The sequence below is a fragment of the Rhinolophus sinicus genome, chromosome 15 (genome assembly GCF_057876585.1).
Source record: "Rhinolophus sinicus isolate RSI-liver-muscle chromosome 15, RSI-T2T, whole genome shotgun sequence".
In the NCBI taxonomy this organism is placed as follows: domain Eukaryota; kingdom Metazoa; phylum Chordata; class Mammalia; order Chiroptera; family Rhinolophidae; genus Rhinolophus; species Rhinolophus sinicus.
This window is the reverse complement of record NC_142515.1, coordinates 73,421,715-73,446,186: the sequence shown is the minus strand read 5'-3', so window position 1 is coordinate 73,446,186 and position 24,472 is coordinate 73,421,715. Positions and strand designations below refer to the sequence as shown.

At 54.6% G+C, this 24,472-nt stretch overlaps 2 protein-coding genes across 5 annotated transcripts; one reads left to right on the top strand and one right to left on the bottom strand.

Annotated features, from left to right (window-relative positions):
- Window positions 1–203: 203 nt before the first annotated feature.
- IZUMO4 (IZUMO family member 4) lies at window positions 204–3,426 on the bottom strand. The gene is made up of 10 exons (XM_074337495.1): window positions 2,809–3,426; window positions 2,632–2,712; window positions 2,476–2,547; window positions 1,944–1,970; window positions 1,774–1,849; window positions 1,546–1,593; window positions 1,449–1,463; window positions 1,098–1,115; window positions 868–882; window positions 204–523 (listed from the first exon to the last, which is right to left on the bottom strand). Exons 1-10 carry the CDS (start codon window positions 3,020–3,022, stop codon window positions 433–435), a joined length of 657 nt encoding a protein of 218 aa, XP_074193596.1. The 5' UTR covers window positions 3,023–3,426; the 3' UTR covers window positions 204–432.
- Window positions 3,427–3,460: 34 nt separating this feature from the next.
- Window positions 3,461–22,852, top strand: MOB3A (MOB kinase activator 3A). Of its 4 annotated transcripts, none has more exons than XM_019743985.3 (4): window positions 3,461–3,599; window positions 15,026–15,545; window positions 19,109–19,311; window positions 21,509–22,852. In XM_019743985.3, the coding sequence occupies exons 2-4, from the start codon at window positions 15,125–15,127 to the stop codon at window positions 21,536–21,538; spliced, it is 654 nt and encodes a 217-aa protein (XP_019599544.2). In that variant the 5' UTR covers window positions 3,461–3,599; window positions 15,026–15,124; the 3' UTR covers window positions 21,539–22,852. The 4 variants fall into 4 exon arrangements, with proteins under 4 accessions (XP_019599544.2, XP_019599546.2, XP_074193597.1 ...); XM_019743987.3 differs by having other exon boundaries at window positions 3,465–3,603; XM_074337496.1 differs by lacking the exon at window positions 3,461–3,599 and adding an exon at window positions 8,861–9,000.
- The last annotated feature ends 1,620 nt before the right edge of the window (window positions 22,853–24,472 follow it).

Below are 24,472 nucleotides of genomic sequence, written 5' to 3'. Positions count from 1 at the left end.
GGTGATCTGAACCCCACAACACAGGCCAGCCCTGATTTTCATCAGACAGCACTCTGGTTTTGAGTCATAGGAAGAACCCACTCGCTCCCAAACTCATTTCCAGGAAAGCCTGTCCAGATATACTTAGGCAGATCCCCTGGACCCACTGTCTGGCCCCAGCACCCCATGTGGTTCTCCCCACCCCCACAGGGACTGCTCCGCGATGAGAAGTGTCAGGGACATTTAATCATCCATCCAGTAGCTCTGATCCAGCCTGGCATCTGCTATATACAAACCCATCTCCCTTCCCCTCCTCCCACCTCTGCCCAGGCTTTGATGGGGTGGGGGAACCCCAGGGAGCAGCAAGCTGCTCCACAGGGTCAGGCTGGGACAGCCCAGCTGAGTCCCAGCCCCACATCAAGGCTGGGGCGGGGCCGGTGGGCTCGGCGGCCATCAGTGCTGCGTCAGGCACTCAGAAGCAGTTTCCAGGGTCAGGTTGGCCAGGTGTGGGGGCTCTAGACATGTGAAGCTTGGTGATACCAGGCTGTGAGGAGACAGGCGCCTCAGTAGTTCCTCTCCCTTCCCCGCCTTCCCCAACTACTGGATCTCCGCTGGGGACCTGGATCTCTCCTCCCAGTAGGGGTATGTAACAAGGTTGCACACAGACCCTCAAAGCTGAACTGGGAGGCCTTGCCTGTTTTCTGGTCCCCACCCAGTATTCCCATGACAGGCTGCAAAAGTGCATGGGTGGAGTCTGCTGTAAATTGGCCTATGGGTTTTGATCTCTGGCTTAAGCACAACCCCTCTCCCTGGAGCCCTGCCCCAGCCCCCCCACCCCCACCCCGGCCCCCCAAGGTCTCTGCAGCCTCTTCCCTCTGGGTGACTCACAAGGCTGGAGTGGTACTGTGCATCCAGGTGGCGAGGAGGAGGACATGTTTATTCATGAAGTGATCACATGGATGTTGCACAAGTGATGTCTGGCACGTCCCAGGTGCAGAGAGAGCCCTGCCTGCCTGTGCCCACCCAGTCCAACACCCCCATCCATCAGACCCCACTCCCCCGTTCTTATCCCCCACCCAGGCCAGGGCTTTGCAGAAGACGGGCCAAGGGGGCCTTACCTCATGTTGGTGTCCTGTCTGAAAGACATGATCAGGCCCTGGTCAGCCCCAAGTTTGGGGCTGAGGCTGTGCCTGTGATCCCCAGGCCCCTCCTTAGGTCCCACACATCGTGGGTGGGGTGTCCTCTTACGTTCTGACCACAGCCCTGCCACCCCCAGACTTGATGGGGTCCCCCTGACCAGGATGATCTACCCTCTTGTGCCAGTTGAGCTCAGAGACCCTCGAGGGAGGAAGGGGCTTGGGCCCTGAGCAGTGGGGCCAGGTCCTGCCTCCTGGCGGCCGACCCTGCACATACTCACCCTATTGCCTCTGACAACACTCACGTTGGGTTTGGGGCGACAGGGAACTTACTTGTGCCAATTATTTCTATAATGACAGTGGGTTTAGAGTCAGGAGTCAAGTGGCCTCAGTCGGGGTCCCCTCTCCGAGCGGGGCTGCCCCAACTCACATGTAAAGGAGGAGGCCCTGCACAGCTGTCTCCCATTGCGCTGATGACCTGCAGGGACATGGAGCGTGGAGGTGGTATGGCCCCAAGGTCACAGGACCAGCCCGGTCCACCCCACCCTACCCAGGTGGTGCAAGGCCAGGGAGGAGTCACAGGAGGGTCCCCTTGGGGAGAGGCTCAGACCCCGTGGACAGCGGGGCCCTCAGCATAGCTGCCACGCCTGAGCCCTACTCGCAGTTGTAGCCAAAGCAGACGACATGTGAGTCCGTGCAGTTGATGCACGAGATGGTCTCATACTGGAAGATGCCTGCAACACGAGAGGTGGCTGCGGGTTCCCCTCATCCTCCAGGGCCCCACACTGTCGCCCTTGCACCCCACAGCCTGGACAAAGGCGCACTCACCACAGTGACGCTGACAGTCGATGCGGCCTGTGCGGGGACAAGAGCACGGTGGGCGCCTTCTAGCAGGGCGCAGCCTGTCCCCCACTCCAGCCCACCTTCTCTGGTCCGCCCAAGGCTCAGGGTTTGTCCATCAGCCCTGTGGTATGGCCCCTAGCCTGGGATGGAGCTACCACGGGGCTGGGGTGCAGCAATACTCACTGGTACCTCAGGGGACTGGTTGGGAGAGGTGGCGGGGAGGGAGGCGTGGGATTTATCCTACAAGGGGCCTTGCCGGTTGGTGTCCATGAGATGAAAGGGTCCCTCCCTAGGGGAGCTGCTCTGCTCCCCGCTTTCTGTGCTGTTCGTGCTAGCTGCAGGCTCTGAGTTCTATCACCCAGCTGCACTGATACCCTCTCCACATCACATCACTCCAGCCCCAGCCACACCCTGGCCCGGCACCCCAGCCTCTATGCGGACTCTGAAATACGCCCGTGGCCGCGTCCCCAAGGCCCTGGGCAGCACGCTCTCCCCCTCCCCGTCCTTATTGGCTCACTTTCAATGATGGCATTCTGGATGAGGTGCACCTGCTCCCGGAAAATGGCTCGAAGCTCGCTGGGGAAATACCCTAATGGGAGGTGGCAGGAGGAAGAAAATCTAGCTCAGGCGATGGGCAGAGGGGCGTGTCCCGGGCCGGTGGGCAGCCCCTTACCCGGGAAATACATCTTCCCCTGGTACAGCTGATCCATCTTCTGGTATACGGCGTTCGCCACTTGGCCCAGCTTCTCCCGGGCTGGGGGCGGGAAGAGGAAGCGGGTGAGCTGCCCGGCCGGTGTCTGGCTGGTCCGGGAGCGCTCCGTGGCGGGACGCACCCCCGCCCCGCACTCACTGATCTCCGCGGGGATGGCTAGGTGCAGCTCCTTCATCGTGTCCTGGCTCCAGTCGGTGAGCAACGAGCCCGACACCGGGATGTCGCCCACCCACCAGGACTTGAGGTTCACGTGATGGCGATAGAAGGAGAATTTCTCCGAGAAGTTGCGATGGCAATGAAGGCAGCCGCGGGCCAACGCCGCGGTCAGGCCCAGACACAAAAGCAGCGCCATGACCCGTCTCCGCCCGCCGCGCGGCAACCAACCGCGCGCTCCAGATCCTGGCCGCGCCCCCGCAACGGACAACTGACGAGGCCGGTTCCGCCTCCATGGCCCGCCCACGAGCCGCCCCTCCAACCCCCGCGTCTCCAATCCGCCCCCCCCCCCAGCTTGGCCCCGCCCTCAGAGCGCGCCCCTTGCACGCGCCCAGACCCGTGCAAACTTCTTCTGGGACGGCTTCTGCTGGAGGCCCCGCCCCTCAGCCCCAGCATTGCGAAGCTCCTCCCACGGGCTGAGCTGCGAGCAGCAGCCAATGGTATTACGGCCCTTCTTTGAAGGTCAGGTAACGTAGAGCGCGGTAACCGGGTCTGCCCCCCGGGCTAGACGTCCGCCCCCAGCTCCGCTTCCGGGAAAGACTCGGTCTGTGGCGGAAGTAGATCCGGCTGGGCGGGCGTGTCCGAGACGTGCGCGGTGTTCCTCCGCGGCAGGCTATGCGGCCGGCGCTAGCGGGTGGCGAAGCAATCCGAACACGGGTTGACGACAGGAGACAGAGGACCGAGGGGACTGCGGCACGGCCCGTCGGCGTAGGACGGTAGGTGGGTTCTCAGATGAGCGAATACGGGCAATGGGAGTTCTAGTCCCTCAGGAGAGGTGAAGGCGGGCTGCCGGAAGGGAGCTGTAGTGGGCTTTCGGTCGATTTCGTGGCTACAAATGTCACTTTGTGGTCAACCATGGGCCGTGACACTAACTATCGCCAGGACCCCGCTTCCTGGTTTGGATCAAGTCCGCAGGATTTCAGGGCTGCCAAACCACCGGGACTAGGTTTTTAAAAGTGCGCTTCTTGCTTCCTTGGCTCCGGAGTCACTGAGCACTGGGCAAGGGCTGTGCACGAGGTGTTGGCGGTGTCAGCACTGCCCATTGAGGGGGCTTCGCAGCCTCCTCTCTGCGTTGCCTGGAGGGCTGGCGTTTGTTTTAAATGACTATTTTATCAAGTGTCACTGAAAGAGGAAGGGGATTGGATGGAAAATACAGAAAGTCACAAAGCAGAAAGTAAATCAGGGGTGTCCTACTATCCAGAGAGCCACTGTTAACTTTGGAGTAAGATTCTTCCTGTCTTTTTGTTTATCATGTTTATGGAGGTTAATTGGCACACAATGAACTGCACATTTTGAAAGCATACTGTCAGGTAAATTTTGAACATGATGCACTTACACTTTGGCATATTTCACAGCCCAGGGGCCTGCCTGCACCATCTGGTTTTGGACCTGCTTCAACAGAAGCCAACACGTGGCCTCCGGGCAACTGCTCCCTCATTCCTCAGTCCACCTAACATGCAGGGGGCTCTTATCAGCCCATTTTACAGATTCTGTGCTGAGTGATGCCAGGGTCCCGCTTCTGGCCAAAGCCTGGTGGAGCCCCAGCACCCCTCCCCACTAGTTGACGTCTTAAGGACTGATGTTTTTCCCTCACCTGTTTGCGCTATCCTGTCAGGGTCTGTTATCAGAACTTACTAAATGTGTGTACTGATTATGGAGTGAGAACACAGCAAGTGGAAGAGCTGGCTGCCCTGCCCCTCTGCCTGCAACCCCCAGGGCGGGCCCAGCTTCCCTCCTCCCTCTGGAAAAGTCCCCTTTGTTTCTTTACCCTGGAACCTACTCTGATGTGGTCTCCCCTCCCTGGGGTAGGAATCCAGCACCCACCTCAGACAACACCTGTCCCATTGGTCTTCCAATAGGTGGTTTTCCCCCCTCTTTTAAAAACCTCTGGTCAGATGAGTAGTAGACTTGTTAGGGTTATCACTTTGTGAGGGATGTAAATGTCTAATCATTGTGTTGCTTTGTACACCTGGAACTAATTAAAAAAAACACAACAACTTCTCTGGAGCCTAACTGTCCAGGACAGCAGTCACCGGCCATGCGTGGCTAATGAGTCCTTGAAACATCGCTGGTCTAAATTAGGATGTGCTGTGCGTGCAAAGTGCACGCCAGGTCGCGGAGATTGGTCTGTTCACAAAAGGCAAAATATCTCCTTAGTATTTTCTCTACTGAGATGGTTGGTGTCTTGCTGCTTTTGGGTTAAATAGAATATACCCTGTTTCCCCAAAAATAAGACCTAGCCAGACAATCAGCTCTAATGTGTCTTTTGGAGCAAAAGTTAATATAACACCTGGTCTTATTTTACTATAAGACCGGTATAGTATAATATAATGTAATATAATATGACTGGGTCTTATATTAATTTTTGCTCCAAAAGATGCATTAGAGCTCATTGTCCAGCCAGGTCTTATTTTCGGGAAACATGGCATTAGAATATTAATTTCAGCAGTTTCGTTTCTTACTCTGCAATGTGGCTACTGGAAAATTTGAAATTCTACATGGGGCGCACATTGTATTTCTAGTGCCTTCCATGGTGCTTATTCTTTCCACAAATGTATGTCCATCTCCTGCTTTCATAGGCTTTGTTTTTTTTTGCTTCCTGTTTGTGGCTCTACTAATTTCTTAAATGGGGTGAGCTATTCAAAGGATTTAGCCAAATGCTTGGTGTGTTGTGATGGGTGAATCGGCATTAGCTATAATTTTTTTTAGTAGACTACTTTTTAGAGCAGTTTCAGGCTCGTGGCAGAGTTGAGGCGAAGGTACAGAGATTTTCCAGTAGCCCCTGCCCCCATATATGCACAGCCTCCCCCACTCTCAACGTCCCCCACCAGAGCGGGACGTTTGTTACGAGGATGACCCTACACTGACAAGGTTGACATCAGGTTCATTCACTGTTGGTGTTGGACATTCTATGGATGGGGACAAATGTATAATGACATGTGTCCACCATTAGTGTTGTCGTGCGGGGGACCCTGCTCGCTGCGCCATTTGTCGTGCGCGGAGGCCTTCTCGCCGCGCCATCTTTCAGGCGGGGCGGCCTGCGGGGTCTCTGCTCCCGCTCCCCACACAAGAACGCAGGATATGGTGAGGCCGAAAAGGAACACCCACGGAGCCATAGGTAGGGGAGCTACACCACCACGGTCTCACTGGAGGCTGGGTTCACCAGACACGTGACCTGCCGTCCGCCTTTCCGCCAACCGACCAACCGACGACTCTCCTCCACTCTCTCGACTCTGTTCCTCTCTCTCGGCTCTCCTCTTCCGCTCTCCTCGGCTCTGCTCAGCTCCTCGGCAATCCTTCGTAGCCACAGCAGTTATACCAGCGGCCAATCGGCTAACCGGCCACAGCCGAGGGCCATTCACCACCCGAGCCAGTACCCCTTCACGTGAGGCCGAGAGCCTGTAAACTACTTTCTGGGGCTCTGTCCCCACAAGTGTCATACAGAGTAGTTTCTCTGCCCTAAAATTCCTCTGTGCTCCCCCTATTCATCCCTCCTCCCCACCAATCCCCATCCTTTCACTGTCTGTCTCATTCTGCCTTTTCCAGAATGTCCTAGAGTTGGAATCCCAGTGTGTCTGTCGCCCTGTCAGACTGGCTTCTTTCCATTAGTCATCTGTATTTAGTTGTATCTTTTCATGGCTGATAGCTTATTTTTTATTGGAACCTCCCTAAAGAAGAGACTGTGTCTGTATCATCTTTGCATCTCCTGCAAAGCCAAGTGCAGCGAGAATTCTCCCTGTGCTGCAGTCTTAAGTGGCATCCCCTCTCTCCCCCTCTCTCCCCATTTCTTCTCCTTTATCTCCTTTTCTTCCTCTCTCTCCCCCTTTCTCCCCCTCTCTCTTCCCCTCTCCTCCCCTGTCTTTCTCTCTCTCTCCCTCTCTCTCTCTATCTCTCCCCTTTCTCTCTCTCCTTCTCTCTGCCCTCTTCCGCCCCACTGCCCCCACAAAAGCAAAAGAGGTCATTTCAGTCCCTGAGGGTTTCACAGAAGTGCCAGTTCAGTTCCTGAACTTTTTAGACGATTCATATTCAGACAGGTGAAGGGCGGGCTGTTTCATCTGTGCAAACGCTTTGGCTGTGCTCTTAAGTTCGCGGAAAAGTCAGCCATTAATCATCCTTCGGGAGCTGTTCTCACATCCCCAGAGCCTCATAAAATGGAGGTTTAACAAAATTCCCCAGCAGCGGCTGGGAACTTGGGTGTTTACTCTGGGAAGTTCCAGATGAGCCCCAGCTGGTGAGCCCTGTTCCTGATTTCCTGGAATCCCAAAGTTCAGATTGCTTAAGCAGAAGCGGGGAATCTGACTTAAGAAACTGCATTCTGGAAAGGACAGGGTAACTCCTGCCACCCAAGTCCCATGTAAGACATCGGGGCGGGGCCAGGCCATTGCCTGAGGGGGCAGTGTCGGGGGCACTGTGGGGCGCTGAGCAGCATCCCTGGCCCCACCCACTTGATGCCAGGAGCCCCCAGTCATGACATCTACAGATATGCAGACATCGCCCAGAGTCCGCTGGGGACATGACCACCTGGTGAGACCCACAGTTGTAGCTGACTTGCTGGGAGCTTACAGCACCCAGGAGAGAGTGTGACCCTTGAGTGGAAGGCCCTGGCTCATGGTGGACGGCTCAGAGCTGTGACTCCTTTACCCTTTGTTCCCCTCCTCCGAGGTCAGTCACAGTCAAGTCCGCGGCCCCAGGATCCTGATGGCAGAGGGCAGCGTGGACAGCCAGCGAGGGCAAGTGTGTGCGTGTTCAGGGGCGCTGTTCCATGTGTCCTGACACACAGGCTCTGATCAGTTAGGACGTGGTGGCATCTCCTGAAACCTTGGGCCGAGTCCTCAGAGGTGGACACAAGGACCCATAACCACTCACCTTCTTCTCCTGTCTATTCCCCAGGCAGCACAGTCTTGTCAAACACTGTATCTGTATTTGCCCTGTGGAAAACTGAGGCAGGGGGAGGAGGTCTCTTTCAGGTGCAGGATCCTCACGCTGGTCTGTGCACACCTCAGGCCCCCTCTATCTTTCTGGAGCAAACACGGACGGTTAGGGACCCCAATTCAGGTCCCAGCCTACTTCCATTTGCTGTGGGCTCTCTGCTCACAGGCCCTGGGTGGGTCCCTCCGGCCTCTCCCGGCTGCTTACTGGCAGCCCTTGGTGTCCCTGGGCTTGTTGATGTATCACCACATCTGCCTCCGTCGTCACACGACCGTCTTCCCTGTGTATGTGTGTCCAAATCTCCCTCTTTTAAAGATGTGTCATTGCATTAGGGCCACTCCACTACAGTGTGACCTCACCTTAGCTAATTATACCTGCAAAGACCCCACTTCCAAACAAGGTCCCACTCACAGGACTTGAACATATCTTTTTTGGGGACATGATTCAACCCGTAATGGGATAGGGAGTGACTGCTGATGGGCACAGTGTCTTTTGGGATGATGGGAGTGGCCTGGAATTAGAGGGGATGGTTGCACGCTCTGATTTTCCTAAAAGCCACCAGCATGTGTACTTTAAAAAGGAGGAATTTAAAGGATGTAAATTATATCTCAATTGGGCTGGAATCTAAGGAACCCCTCAGTAACGCCTGGAGCGGCCCCCACAAACCTCACTACCTGCCCTCAAACAATACAAGTTGGAGAACTTCACCCAGGAAACCAAGATGTGAGCACAAAACACCAACAAAATGCAAACACCCTCCCCCTCCCTATGCGGATGGGGAGTGGGGGGAAAGGCCAAGCCGAACTGCCTTGTGAGTGCCCCGCAGGGTGGGGCCTGGCCCTCCAGCCCCACCCCCAGCAGGTCTGGGTCAGTGTCCTGAGGTGGTGGCAGTGTCAGCAGCAGAGGCAGGATGTGGAGGCACCGGAAGGAAGTGGCAATGGGCTGGGCCGCTGTACCTCTCTGGGAGGGTCATGAGAGGCGGTTGCTCAGAGGAACTGTGTTTTGTTTTGTTTTCAGAAAAAAAAGGGGGTGGGTGTATGTTGGCTCAGTGGAATTTTGTCATCTTACTTCTGTCACTCTAGAAACTTCTAAGTGCCAGCACATCTTGTCTGACTGGGAGCCAGGAGAGCCCTTAGCATTGAATTTCCAGACGCTGGTCCCACCCTTCCCCACGCGGTGCCCTTGGAGGTATTCTAAAAGGAGCTGGGAGAAAGGTTCTGCAGAGATGGTAATGGGATGTGGTGGGAGCGATGGGGGTCGGCGGCCAGCCACCCCTGGGCCGCACAGAACTTGTGTGTGTGTGTGTGTGTGTGTGTGTGTGTGTGTGTGTGTGTGTTTCTGATAGAAAGTTCTTGGCTTTGACGGGAATTGCCCATCCATGAAGGTTTCCAGAAAACTGTTGTTTCCACTTAAAAAAAAAACCCTCCCACCTTCTGAGAAGAGTCAGAAAGGTGAGTAGCAGTCTTGCAAGCCCCTTCCGCTGCCCTGCCCAGTCTTACAGAACCTTCTAGAACTTTCTGGGCGACAGCCTTAAGTAGATGTGAACAAAGACATGGTGGCCGGCCTAGAGGCTGTGGGGTTCCCTGAGGCTTCTGTCTGTGCAGGTTACTTATCCCCAGATGACCTTGTCAGAGGTTCAGCTCCCAACCGTCACCCAAGAGGCCCCATAATAAATAGAAGGTAGCAACCGGTCAGGTGGGTACAGATTTGTTTGTGTTGGGGTTCCCATCAGGTAGGTTTGCTGCAGGGTAAACAGGAGCCTGTAATAGAGGCAGTTGCGGGGCCCTGTGGCACAGGGCCAGCCCCCCTCAGCTAGTAGACAGGCTAGCACCCCACTTCATCTTGCCAAGTGGAGCTGCCCTTGCCCATGTGGAGAGGTGTTTGGAGGCTGCAATAAGACCAAGCATGAGAAAGTGAGGGCTCTAGGAAGCTCCCAGCTTTTCTGAGCAGCTGTTTGCATATTCATCACCTGAGCAGGTGCGAGGGCTGCTGGGGCTGTTAGCGGGTCCAGGTGGTGCCTCAGTGTCTTTACCGTCAGGTCTGGCACACACGCCCATGGCATGGAGGGTCCTGGGCTGCCCAGCCCTTGGGGCCTCAGCCAGTCCCCGAGACGGGGTTTAGGAGGTGGCCTCTTAATTGGAGCTTTCTGGAGGGTGTTGGGCTGGGCCCCATCTTGCCCTTCCATGGTAGGACAGAAGCGGGCAGGTGGGTGTTTATGGCTGCATCTGCCCTTTCCTCTCTTGGGTCCCTTTCCCTTCTTGGAGGCACCCCCTTCCACCCTCCAGGTCCGAGGCACCTGGGCCCATGCCCACCCACAAAACCAGAGCGGGTCACTGGTCCAGACTCGGCTGTCATTGCAGAGGTGCCCAGTGTGGGAGAGCCCAGCCCGGAGGGCTCCTGGCCCTGGATTTGGGGTAAAACGGGTGGAAGCCGGAATAACAGAGCGGGTGAGTTATGGCAGTACGAGGCCCGACAGCAAGAACCGTGGCTTCACCCACAGGACCCAGGCATCCCGCTCAGTCAGGCTTCTCGTCTACCACCTGCACAGCCTGAATCACTGACCTACGTAATCATCATAAACTAGTTAGTACTGAGTTGTTATCCTCTAACCCAGGGGCTCTCACCTGGGGCAGTGATGCCCCCAGTGGACACTGGGCGATTCTGTGGTTGTCAGCACAGGAGGTGCTCCTGGCATCAAGTGGGGGGCCAGGGATGCTCTTTAACACCCAACAGTGCCCAGGACGCCCCCACAGAGCGTGACCTGGCCCTGATGTCAGCAATGCCGAGGGGAGACCCTATTGGGGCCTCATTTTCCCCATCTGTAAAGTGGGAATAGTGTTTTCCTCCCAGAGTCACTATAAAGTGCCTAGCTGGGTGTTAACCAAGGTGGCAGGAAGTGACAGTGGGGCCCAGGGCACCAGGGCTGGCTTTGGGGAAGGAAGTGAAGGTATGTCTGATCTGGTGGCCGGCACTGGGCCCTCCTTGCTCCAGAGCACAGCCTGCCTCGGGTGGTGTCACTCGCACTCGGGGCAAATCGTTCACTGTACCTTTGTTTTGTGTAATTGGGTTACATTTCACAGCAGACAGCCGTTTTACAGGGGTGCCTGCCTCAGTTTGAGCGAGAGGGAGCATCTTTAGTTCTTTGAGATTCCTGGGGCACAGGCTCAGCTAACACTTGCTCTGCTTGTCCCCCTACTTTAAAAAATAACAGCTTTATTAGATATCAGTCACGTACCCTACACTCCACTCACTGAAAGTGCCCAGTGCACTGACATCTGGTACATTCACAGTGCTGTGCAGCCACCACCCGTATCCAGTTCCAGAACATTCCATCAACCTAAAGGAAGCCCCATCCCCATCAGCAGTCACCCTCACCCCCTTCCCAGCCCTGACAACCACTAACCCACTTCCTGTCTCTGTGGATTTGTCTCTTTGGACATTTCACGTAAGTGGAATCACACACTGTGTGGCCTTGTGTGTCCGGCTTCTCTCATGAGCACCGTGTGTTCAAGGTCCATCCACGTTGTGGGGAGTGTCAGCGCCTCCCTCCTTTTCACGGCTGAGTAATATGCCTTATGTGGATGGGCCACACTGTGTGTGTCCATCACCTGCTAATGGACACTCAGGCTGACCCCACCCTTCAGCGATGATTATGAATCCTGCTGCTGTGGACGTCCATGTACAGGTTTTGTGTGGACATGTGTTGTCATTTCTCTAGGGTAGATGGCTAGGAGTGAGTTGCTGGGTCAGGTGGTACCTGTTTGCGTAACTGCCAGACCATTTCCCACAGCACTGTCCCATTTCACATTCCCACCAGCCGGGCACAAGCGTTCTGATTTCTCCCTATCCTCACCAGCACCACTGATTGTCCTTTTTGATCATAGCCATCCTCATGTTTGAGTGGGTTCCTCCCCTTTGCACTTGTGTTTCTCCCATCCTTCTGGCCCTTTTGTCTTTGCTTGGCTCCTCTGTCCCCATGCGCAGCTTTTGGGTTTTACATGGTTCGGGCCACACGGAAAAGCAGCTCTGCCCAATTTCACCAATTGTGTGCAATGACCTAAACCAGGGTCTCTTCCCCACCATTGTTCTCTACCCTCATCCCACGGCACTGAGACACCGGGGCCGGGTCACTCTCTGGGGGCGGGTGGGTACATCCTGGACACTGGGATGCTGGCCCCATCCTCTTGATGCCAGGAGCACCCCCAGTCTGAAAATCCTAGAGGTCCCCAGATACTGCCCAGCATCCCCTGGGGGCAGGCTCACCCAGCTGAGAACACTGGGGTAGGCATTTTGTATTGTATATCTAGTCTCTGGGATTAAACCAAAGGCTTCCAGAAGACAGAGCTTGGCCTTCCACTGGAAAGTCTTTGTTAAGCACAGAAAGATTGTGCTGGCAGTTTGCTGCGTCCCCTCTGACCCCAACAATGAGAGAGACTCGCATTGCCTGCAGTTCTAGAGGAATTTCTGGAAGGCCAGGACCTGGGAGTCCTCCACCCTCGTAGATACTCTTCTACCTGCACCCAGAGATGGGAAGGGAATGCTGGGTTCCAGGAGGTGGCAAAGTCACCACTCAGCTCTCCCTAAACACTGGCTGAAATCATCAGTGCCCTTGGGCCATTTTGTCCTCAGAGTTACTCTGCCTTTGCCCCCAGGACATGGTGTATATGTGCTGGCTGCCATGGAGTCGGGCAGGAGCCTCTGGGCCCAGGAAGGACTGGACTTGACCTGGGTATAGGGCCGCACCGTGCCCTGGCTGAGCCCAGACTCGTTGGCTCACTGTCCCTGGGGGCCATCCTGGGTGCTGCGGGCTGAGCAGTGTCCCTACAGAGGTGTGAGGCCCGTTTCAGACACAAGATATCTAGAACTTTCTGATAATTCGGCTATTCAAAGCCCCTCAGTGGTAATTTGCTGCACAGTGTGCTGAGTCTGGAGGGCAGGCTGCAGGTCACAACTGTGAACTCCCACTGTCGACGAAAGGATGTCCAAACCTGTAGAAGAACCTGTAAGAATTTATAAGAGTTTATTTGAGTGAAACTGAGGGCATGCCCAGAAGCAAGGTCTCAAAGAGCTGAGGAAATACTCTAGAGAATGGCGGTTTGCAGTTCTTTCTGCTTTTGGACTCAAAGGAGGAACAGGAAGAAAGTACATGAAACCACTGGTGGGAGGTTAACGAGATTAAGGAGAAAACAAAGCAGGAAATCGCTAGGATTGGATAGAAAGGAAAATGCAGAGACACGGGTGGGTGCAGGATAGTTCAGGACAGTTGACATTTAGCATTTAGGGCACATAGAGATGGTATGTGGGCGACAGGGTGACTGTGAGGGTGGTTACGCCTACAAGGGCTCTGGCATTTCAAGCTGTGTTATCCTAGGGACACGAGCATTTATTTGGACAGGGCTCCCTTAGGGTACAGGCTGACTTTTTCTGAGGAAGCCTTGGTTGTGGGGCGTGAGTGCCCACCACGACCTGCCCAGGAGGAATTTGTGATCAGACCACCCCGTGTGGTTACTGTCAGTCACTGAGCTTGTCAGGTTTACCCTGTTGCCCCTTCTTTGTTCACACTGAAATTTAAACGCAGCAAAAGGGGTCTGGGAACTCACTAGAATGTTGTCAACGGTTATTCCTCCCGCGGGCGCACACTGCAGCTAGCCGGGAGGTGCACATGCCCTGCTCTCACTTCCTCTCTTCTGCACTTCCCCTTCTGCGGCTTCTCCCTGGGGAGCTCCCCAGAGACCCCAACATACACACTCCCAGAGAGCTGGGGGCTGTGGCCGGCCAGCACCAACATAGCAGCAAACTGGCTGCTGATGGGGAGACCGTGGTGACTGCGGCCTGAGTGTTTGCTTTCATCATTGGACACGGAAGAACAGAAGCAACAGGAATTTCTTCCCCGCCAGCCCCGCTGGAGGGTGTCAGCAGGGCTGATCCCTTCTGAGCCTCCAGGGAGTGTCTGTTCCAGGCCTCTCCCAGCTCCAGTGGTGCTGGCAATCCCTGACGTCCCTTGGCCTGTGGACATATTACCCCACCTCTGCCTCCCATCATCACATGGCCGTCTCCCTGTGCGTCTCTGTCTTCATTTTTATAAGGACATTGGACCTAGGGCCACCCAGATAATCCAGGATGAGCACGGCCCGAGATCCTTCATCACATCTGCAAAGACCCTTTTTCCAAATAAGGTCCTGTTCTTACTTCCCGGGCATGTGGACATATCTTTACAGATGCCACTGCTTAGCCCGCTGCAGTTACCCTTAGTGGCCGTACATGTTTCAGCGCTCTTTCCCACTTCACAGAAAGCCTCTGGGCAGGGGCGGAGGACCCTGGATGGTCTGGGTACCCAGGGGCCCTGACTCAGCATCTCCTGCTCTGAGAAGTCGGGACACCCACGGGGCAGTTTTGTTCTGTGCCCTGTGGATCTGGCACCCTTTCAGTGACACTCAAGACCACAAGTCCTGGTTAGACATTTATATAATCTATGAAGTGATCCCCCCAATAAGTCCAGCACCATCTGGCACCCGACATCTTTACGTTATTGATTATATTCTCCATACGTGTCTCATGTCTGTGACTATTTAGTGGCGATCAGTTTGTACTTTGTCATCCCTTCACATCCCCCAACCCCCCCCATCTAGCAACCATCAGTTTTTTCTCTGTATTTCTGAGTCTACTTCTGTTTGTTGGCTCATTTATTTTGTGCTTTAGATTCCACATATAAGTGAGATCATATATTTGTCTTTCTCTGTCTGACTTATTTCACTTGGCACAATACACTCTAGGTCCATCCATGTTGCAGGTGGTAAGATTTCATTCTTTTTTATGGCAGAGTAATGTGCTTTACACCTAAAGCTAATACCAAATTATATTGAATGTCAACTTATATATATATATAAACACATATATATATACATATAGATATACATATACATATATATGTATGTATATATATATATTGTATATATAGTCACAGGATGTAAAGTACAGCTTGGGGAATATAGTCAATGATATTGTAACAGCTGTGTACAGTGTCAGATGGGTAGTAGACTTGAAGGGGTTATCACTTTGTGAGGGGTGTAAATGTGTATTTATGTTGTTTTGTACAAACTGAAACAAAAAAAACAAACGCAAGTCCTGGGGAACTCCCCAGTCCAGCCCACTCATGCTTCCAGAACAGGGTTTCTGGGAACAGATGACAATTCTTCCTGTTTCTTTATTTCAGATCTCAGGGAAGACCCCGGGCCCCTGAGCTTGCCGTCACCTCTGGGCTGGTGAGCGGCACGAGCACCCCTCCAGCAGCGCACGGCGAGGCCGAGTCACGATGTCCAACCCCTTCCTGAAGCAGGTCTTCAGCAAGGACAAGACCTTCCGCCCCAAGCGCAAGTTCGAGCCGGGCACGCAGCGGTTCGAGCTGCACAAGAGGGCACAGGCGTCGCTGAACGCGGGGCTGGACCTGAAGCTGGCCGTGCAGCTGCCGGCCGGCGAGGAGCTCAACGACTGGGTGGCCGTGCACGTGGTGGACTTCTTCAACCGCGTCAACCTCATCTACGGCACCATCAGCGACGGCTGCACCGAGCAGTCGTGCCCCGTCATGTCGGGCGGCCCCAAGTACGAGTACCGCTGGCAGGACGAGCACAAGTTCCGCAGGCCCACAGCGCTGTCCGCCCCGCGGTACATGGACCTGCTGATGGACTGGATCGAGGTGCAGATCAACAACGAGGACGTGTTCCCTACCAGCGTCGGTGAGTCGGGCGGGGGCCGTGCCTGCGGCCAGCTTTACCAAGAGCAGTCCTAGGCAAGAAGTCCTCCTGCCTACAGTACACAGTTCAGTGGCGTTCGGAACATTCCACCCCCCAAAAGAAGCCCCGTCCCCATCAGCATCACCCCCCTTCCCTCCCCCAGCCCCTGGCAACCACGAACGCACATCCTGTCTGTGGATGTGCCTGTTCTGGACATTTCACATCAATGGAATCACACACTGTGTAGCCTTGTGTGTCTGGCTTCTCTCATGAGCACCGTGTGTTCAAGGTCCATCCACATGGGGGCGGCCGGTTACCTCAGTTGCTTAGAGCGTGGTGCTAATAACACCTAGGCTGCCAGTTTGATCCCTGCATGGGCCACTGTGAGCTGCGCCCTCCTTTAAAAAAAAAAAAAAAGGTCCATCCACGTTGTGGTGAGTGTCGGTGCCTCCCTCCTTTCCACGGCCGGGTAACACTCCATGTGTGGATGGGCCATGGTTTGCTTCAAGTAAAGGCTCTTGAGATGGGGCGATTATTCTGAATTATCCAGGTGGATCCTAAATGTCACCACAAGGATCCTTACAAAGGGGTGGCACATGGAAATGCGACAGATAGAGAAGAAGGTAATGTGACAACAGACAAAAGAAAGGGATCGTGAGCCCAGGAATGCCAGCAGCTTCCAGAAAAGGCAGGAAACGGGTTCTTCTGGAACCTCCAGAAGGAAGCAGTGCTGCCCCCACCTTGACCTCAGCGCCCCGAGACCGATGTGGGAGCCCTGGCCTCCAGGACTGTGAGGGAGCACCTGAGCCGCAGGTAATTTCTTACAGCAGCCCCCGGAGACCAACTCAGGCCCTTCTCGCTTTCACCATCGGTCTCAACACACCTTCATGGGAAACGGTGAATGGGTCTGGGCGCCCATGTCCTTGCGGGTCTCGGGCCCCTGCTCTTGGTCGCTGGTCAAGTTTCTCACCCCTCTGGACCTCACTCGCCATCTGTACAGGAAATAGCCAGACGCTAGCAGAGGGCTTTCAGAGGCCTGTCTGAGAAAAGGCTGGCCCACGATGGACACTTTCTCAAAGGAGGGATTCCTGGGTAGCCCCCAGACAGGTCACCAAGACTGTGTTGCAGCCCTGAAGCCTGGTTTGCACGTGCTCCCTGTCCTGACTCGGCCTGCCGACACAGGGCCTCCTCCTAGATCTTAGACCCTGAGCACCTCTTGTCAGCCCCTCGCCTGAGAAGGAGAATGCCAGCAATTTTATCAAAGAGGAAACTGACAAAAAATAGAAAATGAACTTGGCAGGCACCACGCGGCTGCCCAGCAGCGGTTCTGAGGCCACACCCTGACGTCCAGGCTCTCGTCGTGGGTTCTGGGATTGCTGCTGCTTTCCCCGGGGGCCTGCCTGGCCCAGGCCTCACCTTCCTGCCCTGTCTGCCAATCCTGGGCCCCTCAGCCTGTTCCGACCCCAGCTAGGGAGGTGGAATGAAACGCTGTGGACATAACAGTGGTACCTGCTTCTTGTCCATGATGCTTCTGAAAACCAGAGCCTGCCGTGCATCCCTTGGGGTTAGATTTGTGGCTGAGCCAGGGAAGGACGGGCTCCAAGTGCCGTCGATGCCTATCCACCCACTTAGTCGCCAAGCCACCAGCCCATGCTCTGTAGTGTTAGACTGAGGCCTGTAGACTTTTCCCAAAGAGGACCAGATAGTAAATCTGTCTGGCTTTATGAGTCAGATGTTCTCTCTCAGCTTCTCAGGTCTGCCATGTAGCCTGAAAGCTGCCATGGACAGTATATGAACAAATGGGCAGGCCTGTGTTCCAATAAAACTTTATTTACAAAAGCAGGGGTGGCCTAGATTTTCACCCCCAGCGTGAGGGTACCATTGCAAGCACAGGCAGCACAGTCCTGAGGATTCCATTTCTAGGTCCTTGTCGTAGGCTGGGCTGCTCGACATGGCCCCCTCCCCCAGCACCACCCTGGAGAGCAGGCAGGGGGTGGGGTCAGCATCAGACCCGGTCTCATGTAGGTTGGGCGCCGAGCCAGGCACTCTGTTTTGCCTTTCTCTGCTCCATGTTTTCTGATTTCTAACCACTGTTAGAGGCCCTTAGTGCATGGGGTCACCACCCTCTTGAGGGGACCATCCATCCACATGGCTTTCAAAGGCCTTCAAGGACAGCACCTGTTCCTCAGACACCCGTGAACATGGGCTCCTCTCTGGAGAGTCAAGCACACCTCTTCAGCCTTTTCTCCTGTCCGGTGGAGAAAACTGAGAAGTCTCATTGATGCTGACGGAACCTTCCTCAGAGTCAGGTCCCCCACGAGCCGCTGTGACAACACCATTCAGACGCTTGGAGCCAAGGGAATACATTACCACCATCAGTTCTCACGCAGGAGGGAGCACACGCAGAGAGCCAGTTCCTCCCCACTTCCTTTTAACTGGACACGTCTCAGACCCTCTCCCATTCTGAGTAGCCCTGTCGGCTCCCTGGTCGGGGCTCTGGGTCTCGGTTTTGCTGCGGACACCACATTGTGAGCCTTCCCACACTCGCCTCGACATCTTTGGGTCATTACCTAGCTGACCACAGGCCCCGTGAGCAGTGCTGTCCAGCTGCTGACATCCCATCTCCGGGGGGCATGTGTCTGGTGCACTAGGGCTTCCCCACGGTTAGCGACATCTATGTGTCCCCTGGGCCATGAGCCCCTGAGGCCCTCTCTTCGAGGATGGGCTGGTCTGTCTTTTCTGGTCCCAGGCGCCCACCTGGTAGCTCTGGTTGGATCTCATGAACACACGCCTTCCATCTGTCCTGTGGGGCATGAAGTGTTGGTGGACAGTGGGAAGGAGCCCATGAGGGCACACAGTGCTGTGAACGTGCCAGGTGCCACCAGCTGTCGCCTAGAATGGTTCGGATGGGGAATCTCATGGTATATTTTGCCAGTTTTAACAAATAAAGAAATCAAGTATTCAGTAACAGGAGAAGAAATTACAGCATAGTCTATGCATTCAGTTAAGCTGTGACAAGACCATCAAATTTAAATATTATAAAAGCATACTAAGAAGGAGAGAGAGAAAGATAGCAAGTGGAAAATACCAAGTGAAAAAAATATGTTTTTATGGGTTGTCCAATATCTATTAAGAAAAATAAACCGTACTAGAAAAACCACACACAGAAGCCCATGGCCGGACCCCGAAGTGGAAACAGCAGACCCACAGCTGGCAGACCTGCAGGCGGGGAACGTTCTCGTTCTGAAAGGACTCTGGGCAAAGGCAGAAGGAATGCGTGGCTCCCAGAGCGTTCCCAGCGAAGCCTCGACACCCGGGATCTGAGCCGCTGACATCAGGTGCCCTGAGGATGGGCTTTACCTGTCCCCGTCCTGTCCCCTGGACTTCATCAGGCAGCAGAGCGGTGCTGCATTTCAGAGGGCTCCCTGGGGCTGGCGGCGCAAAGACCAGGGTTGGGGGTCCTGGAGAAAGGGGCTCCTCCTGGAATGTCACCAGCCATGGCGGGCTGTGTGACCACAGTAGGCTGTCAGCCCCTCTGAGCCTCAGGTGACCCCTCTCTTGTGCAGGCACGCCGTTCCCCAAGAACTTCCTGCAGGTGGTGAGGAAGATCCTGTCACGCCTATTCCGTGTGTTCGTGCACGTGTACATCCACCACTTCGACCGCATCGCACAGATGGGCTCCGAGGCGCACGTCAACACCTGCTACAAGCACTTCTACTACTTCGTCAAGGAGTTCAGCCTCATCGACACCAAGGAGCTGGAGCCGCTGGTGAGTGGGCAGGCGGGGTCACTGTGGCCCCCGATCCTGGGGCCCCAAATGCCCAGAGTCAGCAAGTGAAGCAGACGTTGGCTCTTTAGGTTTTGGCCCACATTTGTGATGGTGACACTGGATGTGGCCACAGCTGGCATAGGTCGCTTGGTTTCCAGAGTCTGGTGCCTGGGACCCATCCGCTAGGTTTGATTTTGGTTCTTTCAGCTGCCACCCTGTGGGTGGGTGTCATGGGGATGCAGCCCCATGTGATGCAAAGGCCCTGGATGCTGGGGCTGCCGTGCCTACAGGTCCCCTGGGGGGTCACCCCCATTGCTTGGCCCAGAATGGTACTAGGAGCTCCTTCCTGCAGCCACACCCCACTCGCTATCCCGGTAGGAGAAGCTGAGTCTCCACAGACACTGAACCACATAGAACGTGCACTGAACGAACACACAGTGGCCCGCTGGCCCGTGGCCCCAATGGCCCCATCTCCCCAACCTCCTCCTCTCTGCCTGGCCAGAGAACAAGGAATAATTTTTGTTTTTAATTGAAGTAAAATTTACATACCTTAACAGTAGCCATTGTGAACTGAATAATTCAGTGGCTTTTAGTAAATTCACAGGGTGTGCGACTGTCACCTCCGCTCATTCCAGAATATTCCATCACCCTGAGAACTATGAATCCACTTCCTCTGTGTGCGGATTTGCCAAATCAGTCAATGTTGACCCCACCCTAGAGAGGGGATGGTTCAGGTAGCAGGAGTGGCTCACCTGGGACCCTTCCTCATCACATGAGCTGTAGACTTAGTGCCTGATCAGTGCTGGATGCCCCACACTGCCCCAGGTCCAGCGCAGGGTTCCCCAAATTGCTTTGAGCAGGATCTGTGGTGTCAAAGGGCGGCAGGTGGCTGCTCGCCCAGTGCCCACCAGCCACCACCATTGTTCACAAGGGTCAGGAACGTCCCTCAGGGGTCCTGGTGGGGCCAGTGTGAGAACCCAGGGCTGGTGCTCAGAACCCCCAGAGTTATTATGGTAATGGGAGCATCTACATGCCCCTCTTTGGGCACCTCCCCAGCTTGGAAACGCTGGGGTGACCCGGGGCTGCCCCGACATCGTAACTCTGGGTCCCCTTCTCAGACCCTCGCAGGGGCCCTGGAGTCCATATGGGCGCTTTTTCTGGCGTTTCCTCCATTGATTTGGGTCTTTGAAAGGCTATTCTTTTACAATTTTTAAAAATTGCTAAAAACATCTTCCCGTCACTTTTTCAGTTTTATATATTCCCTTACAGGCTTTGGCTATCAGTACACATTTTTCCACCGTTAAAGTTACTAGTACACACACTTAATGGGGAAGGGGCTTTACTCTGGGGGATGGAATGTTCTGGACCAGGGAGGTGAGGCCGCACACTATCGTGGATGAGTGCCGCTGAATCGTTCACTTTATAATGGTTCATTTTATGTGAATGTCTCCTCAGCTTGTTACTCACCAAATGCTGACCACTGTGGTGTGCTTTGTAACTTAGTGGCGTAGTCCCATCATCATTTCTCTGGTATAGATGCCTAGAGTTCTGTCTGGAAGGAGCTGGACAATAACGTAATAAGGTCTTGACTTTTCCCATGGTTTTCTGTGAATCACACAGATTGTATGACGATCTGGTCAGCTCTTTTGTAAGATTTTCAGGGTTTTGCGAGCTTGCATAATGTGGCGGTGGGCGTCTTCATGTCTCCATGTCTTGTTTATCAGTCACCTGTCAAGGACAGATTTCCAAGAGTGGGTTCGCCAGGTGAAAGGTCGTTTTACGGGTATTCGTCTTTATTTATGCCCAGGCTGTTTTCCAGAAGGTTCCTTCTGGTGTCTGATGCAGTGTATGAGACGGGGGCCAGTATACTGTGTTTTGTGAATAAAACTTTATTGGCACATGCAGCCACACACTCATTGCTGTGGCTGTTTTCAGCAACAGCAGAGTTGAGCAGCCGGATGGAAAACAGCTGGTGTCTGTAGACACCAGTAGCTTCTCTGGCCCGTCATAGAGCTTGCCCTCGCAGGAGTGCTGCTGTCTGTTCCCTGTTCTGTAAGGTTTGGCTCTAAATGAAGCAGTGAAGCCCGTGCTTCCCTAGAGACTGCGTCCCCGCTTTTCCGTGTGTGTGTGTGTGTGTGTGTGAGTGATTTCCATTGCCTCTTATGATGATACCTGATGTCCTGCTTGTTCTTAACAGAAAGAAATGACTGCACGGATGTGCCACTGAGGCCCCCTTGGCCCCACTGTTCCCGAGGCAGTGACAGCGCCATCTCCCCGGAACATGGACCGTGTTTTCTGGCCCAGCAGCTCAGTGACCTCCACAGCCATCGGACAGCGTGCTCTGTGCTGCCCAAGCTCCACTGAACACTGGCATTGAGTCGTCTCTCTGATTCCAAGGTGGCAGCAGCCATGGGTCTATGCATAGCAGGGCCCGGCCTCCCCGAGCTCCACGGTGGGGAAGAGTGAACCTGGGCTCTAACTCTGTACGCTGTGAGCAACCGGGAAAACCACTTCCTCTGTGAAGCACGTGCGTCTGCCCAAGGGCGAGTTCAGCCCCCACTCACCAGACACAGCAGGCCTGGCCCACATGCCCCTAACGTGCTCAGAGTGGGAGGGGACCAGCTGTGGGCTCCAGGTCAGCGAGACAGGAACCCACCTCCACCAGGCCCCCCGTAGCCTGGTATCTGTCACAGAGGTACGATGTCCCCTGCTCCCTCCCCCCCACCTTTCTTCCTCAGTCTCCTTCTGTTCCTTCAGTTCCTCCAAAACACTGGGCTCATCTGTCAGGGCTTCCCATACCCCACACCTATACCCCAGGTTTTCTGTGGCCTTTCACATATCATGAAAGATTGAGGTTTTATGCAGTCTCCCTAACGACCACCTTGAGATGTTGGGGGAAGAAAGTTTTCTACCTGTAAATAGTGAGCCTACCACCACTCTAGACAAATGCCCCTGTGTTCTGAATAACGCGATGACCCTGCACGGAGCCTGGCTGCCCGCTTTGTGTGGAAACCTTGTTGTGGCCTCCATGGTCACGGTACCAGAGTCCCAGCACTGTCTCCACAGGAGGTGTGGCCAGGGCTTGTGTGAAGCCGCTTGAAGTGATGGAAGAAGCCATACCTTGCCCCCAGCTCCACCCACCCACTGGTACCTGCAGTGGCCTTTCCCCTGGCAGCCCTTCCCCCGACCACGCTTGCCCCTAGGGACCTCCGATGTCTGGGGTGCTCGCAGAAGAGAAGGGCGCTGTCACCCAACACCAAACAAGGGTGATTATCAAGGCGTTGGCCTGGTCCTCCCAGACACCACTGGGTCCACACAGACCCCGCAGGATGCAGAAAACCGTCTTATGGAATGTAGCTCCTCTTAAATGTAAAACCATGCCCAAACGCCATAACCACTGTGCACCCCCAGATCACCCGCTCTTCCCTTCCGCCCGGTCAAGTCAGGGAAGGGACTGTGGGGACTGTGGGCAGGGATTGTCCTCTCCCACACCTGTGGGTGTTCCCACATGAGTATCCAAATAAATTGTGCCATTTTTGTACCCACGGCTGCTCGCTGTCATTTCTCTTTTTTCCTGTCAGAGTGCTCTCAGCCCCAAGGGCAAGGAAATACTAGATGTCACAACAGTTTGTGGTCTGACAAAGTGCCCCAAATACATAAACAGATGCACAGAATGTGGGTGGCATTAGAATGTGATAGGGAGCAGGGTCGGGGGAGATGAGGATAAAAGTGTCAGACACAGGCCGGGGTTCTGCTCTCCCATCGTCCTGCCTGAGTTGTTTCCCGCACTTACCAAACATGATCCTAACTCCTTGCCTTATTGCCATGTGAAAGAAGTTTCCAGAAAATGGGCTGAGCACAGAAGAATAGATTGAGAGGGGACAGATAGAGGGGTGTTTCTGTTCCAGCTGTGACTATCTAGCTTTGCGACCTTGGGCACAGGACAAAGTCACCCTCAAAGTTTTCTCGTGTGTGAAAAATGGGAGTCGATTTCTTACTCAGGCGCCCCTTTCAAACGTCAAATTTCATGGCTCCAGAGCCAACAGCATTTGGTCTTTTGCAAGGGGGGTTGCGGCCTGTGCTCCTCGGGAGGATGGCAGATGAGGCAGAGGTGGATGCTAGGCCACCGGGTTTGCCGGCCACCAGGAGGAGCCTGCGAGCTGCTATGGCTTCTAGCCCGCAGAGGGCGCACTGGCTCCGTGGGAAAGCGGAGAGTTCTCTTCCAAGTGAATTAATTCCACATTATTTGGAAATACCTTCCAAAGAAGCCCTTGTCGCCTTACCCTTTGATTTGCAAGCACGGTATGACAACTTCCAGGACCGGTTTAAGAATTTAGGAGTTATTACTGTTGTTTGGTATAACGACCCCTAGAGACGTGCCCGTCCTAGTCCCGGGGCCTGCGGACATGTTGCCTCTCTGTTGCAAAGACATGGCACCTCTAGAAACTGGAAAAGGCCAGAAACGGTTCTCCCCTGGAACCTGCAGAGGGACCAGACCTGCCCTCACCTGGGTTTTAACCCAGTGAGACCCATTTTGCATTTCTGGCCTTCAGAACTGTCACAGAATACATTTCTAAGAAAGGCCCTAAATCTGTGGTAGTTTGATGGATACTAGGGCTGTGTCCATCTCTGCCATCTCAATCATGTGCAGTTTTGTGCCAGGAGCTGCATTTTGCAGTTGCTGTTTGCATGGCACCTTTGCCAGGGTTCTGATGCCACCGCCCATCACCAGCTGGGGAGGGGGGAGGGGCACGTTCCTAGATATTTATTTCTGGAGCCATCTGCCCTTTTTTCCAAACCAAAGACAGCCGATGAAAAACAAAACCAGCTGTCGCGCTCCACCCCTCCCTGCCTGGGGCCTCAGTCCCTGGGGGGGCATCCCAGGAATGCCGCCTACCCTGGAAAACAGCCAGAAACAGCTCTGTCCTCTGCGAACAGACGAGGGGGATGCCAGTCCCCAAGCCTGCCAGGCCAGCAGGGTCCCCGTCGCTTTGTTGCCAGGCCTTGGGGATCTGAGCTTTCATCAGATGCCAAGGTTGACCTGAGTTTCACTCCAGCGACACTTGGCTCCCTCCAGCACTTCCTTGGAAAGAGGAGATGGAGTCAGGCATCCTCTCTCCTGAACCCCTAGTCCAGGACCCCTGCCCTGATGGACCAAGTT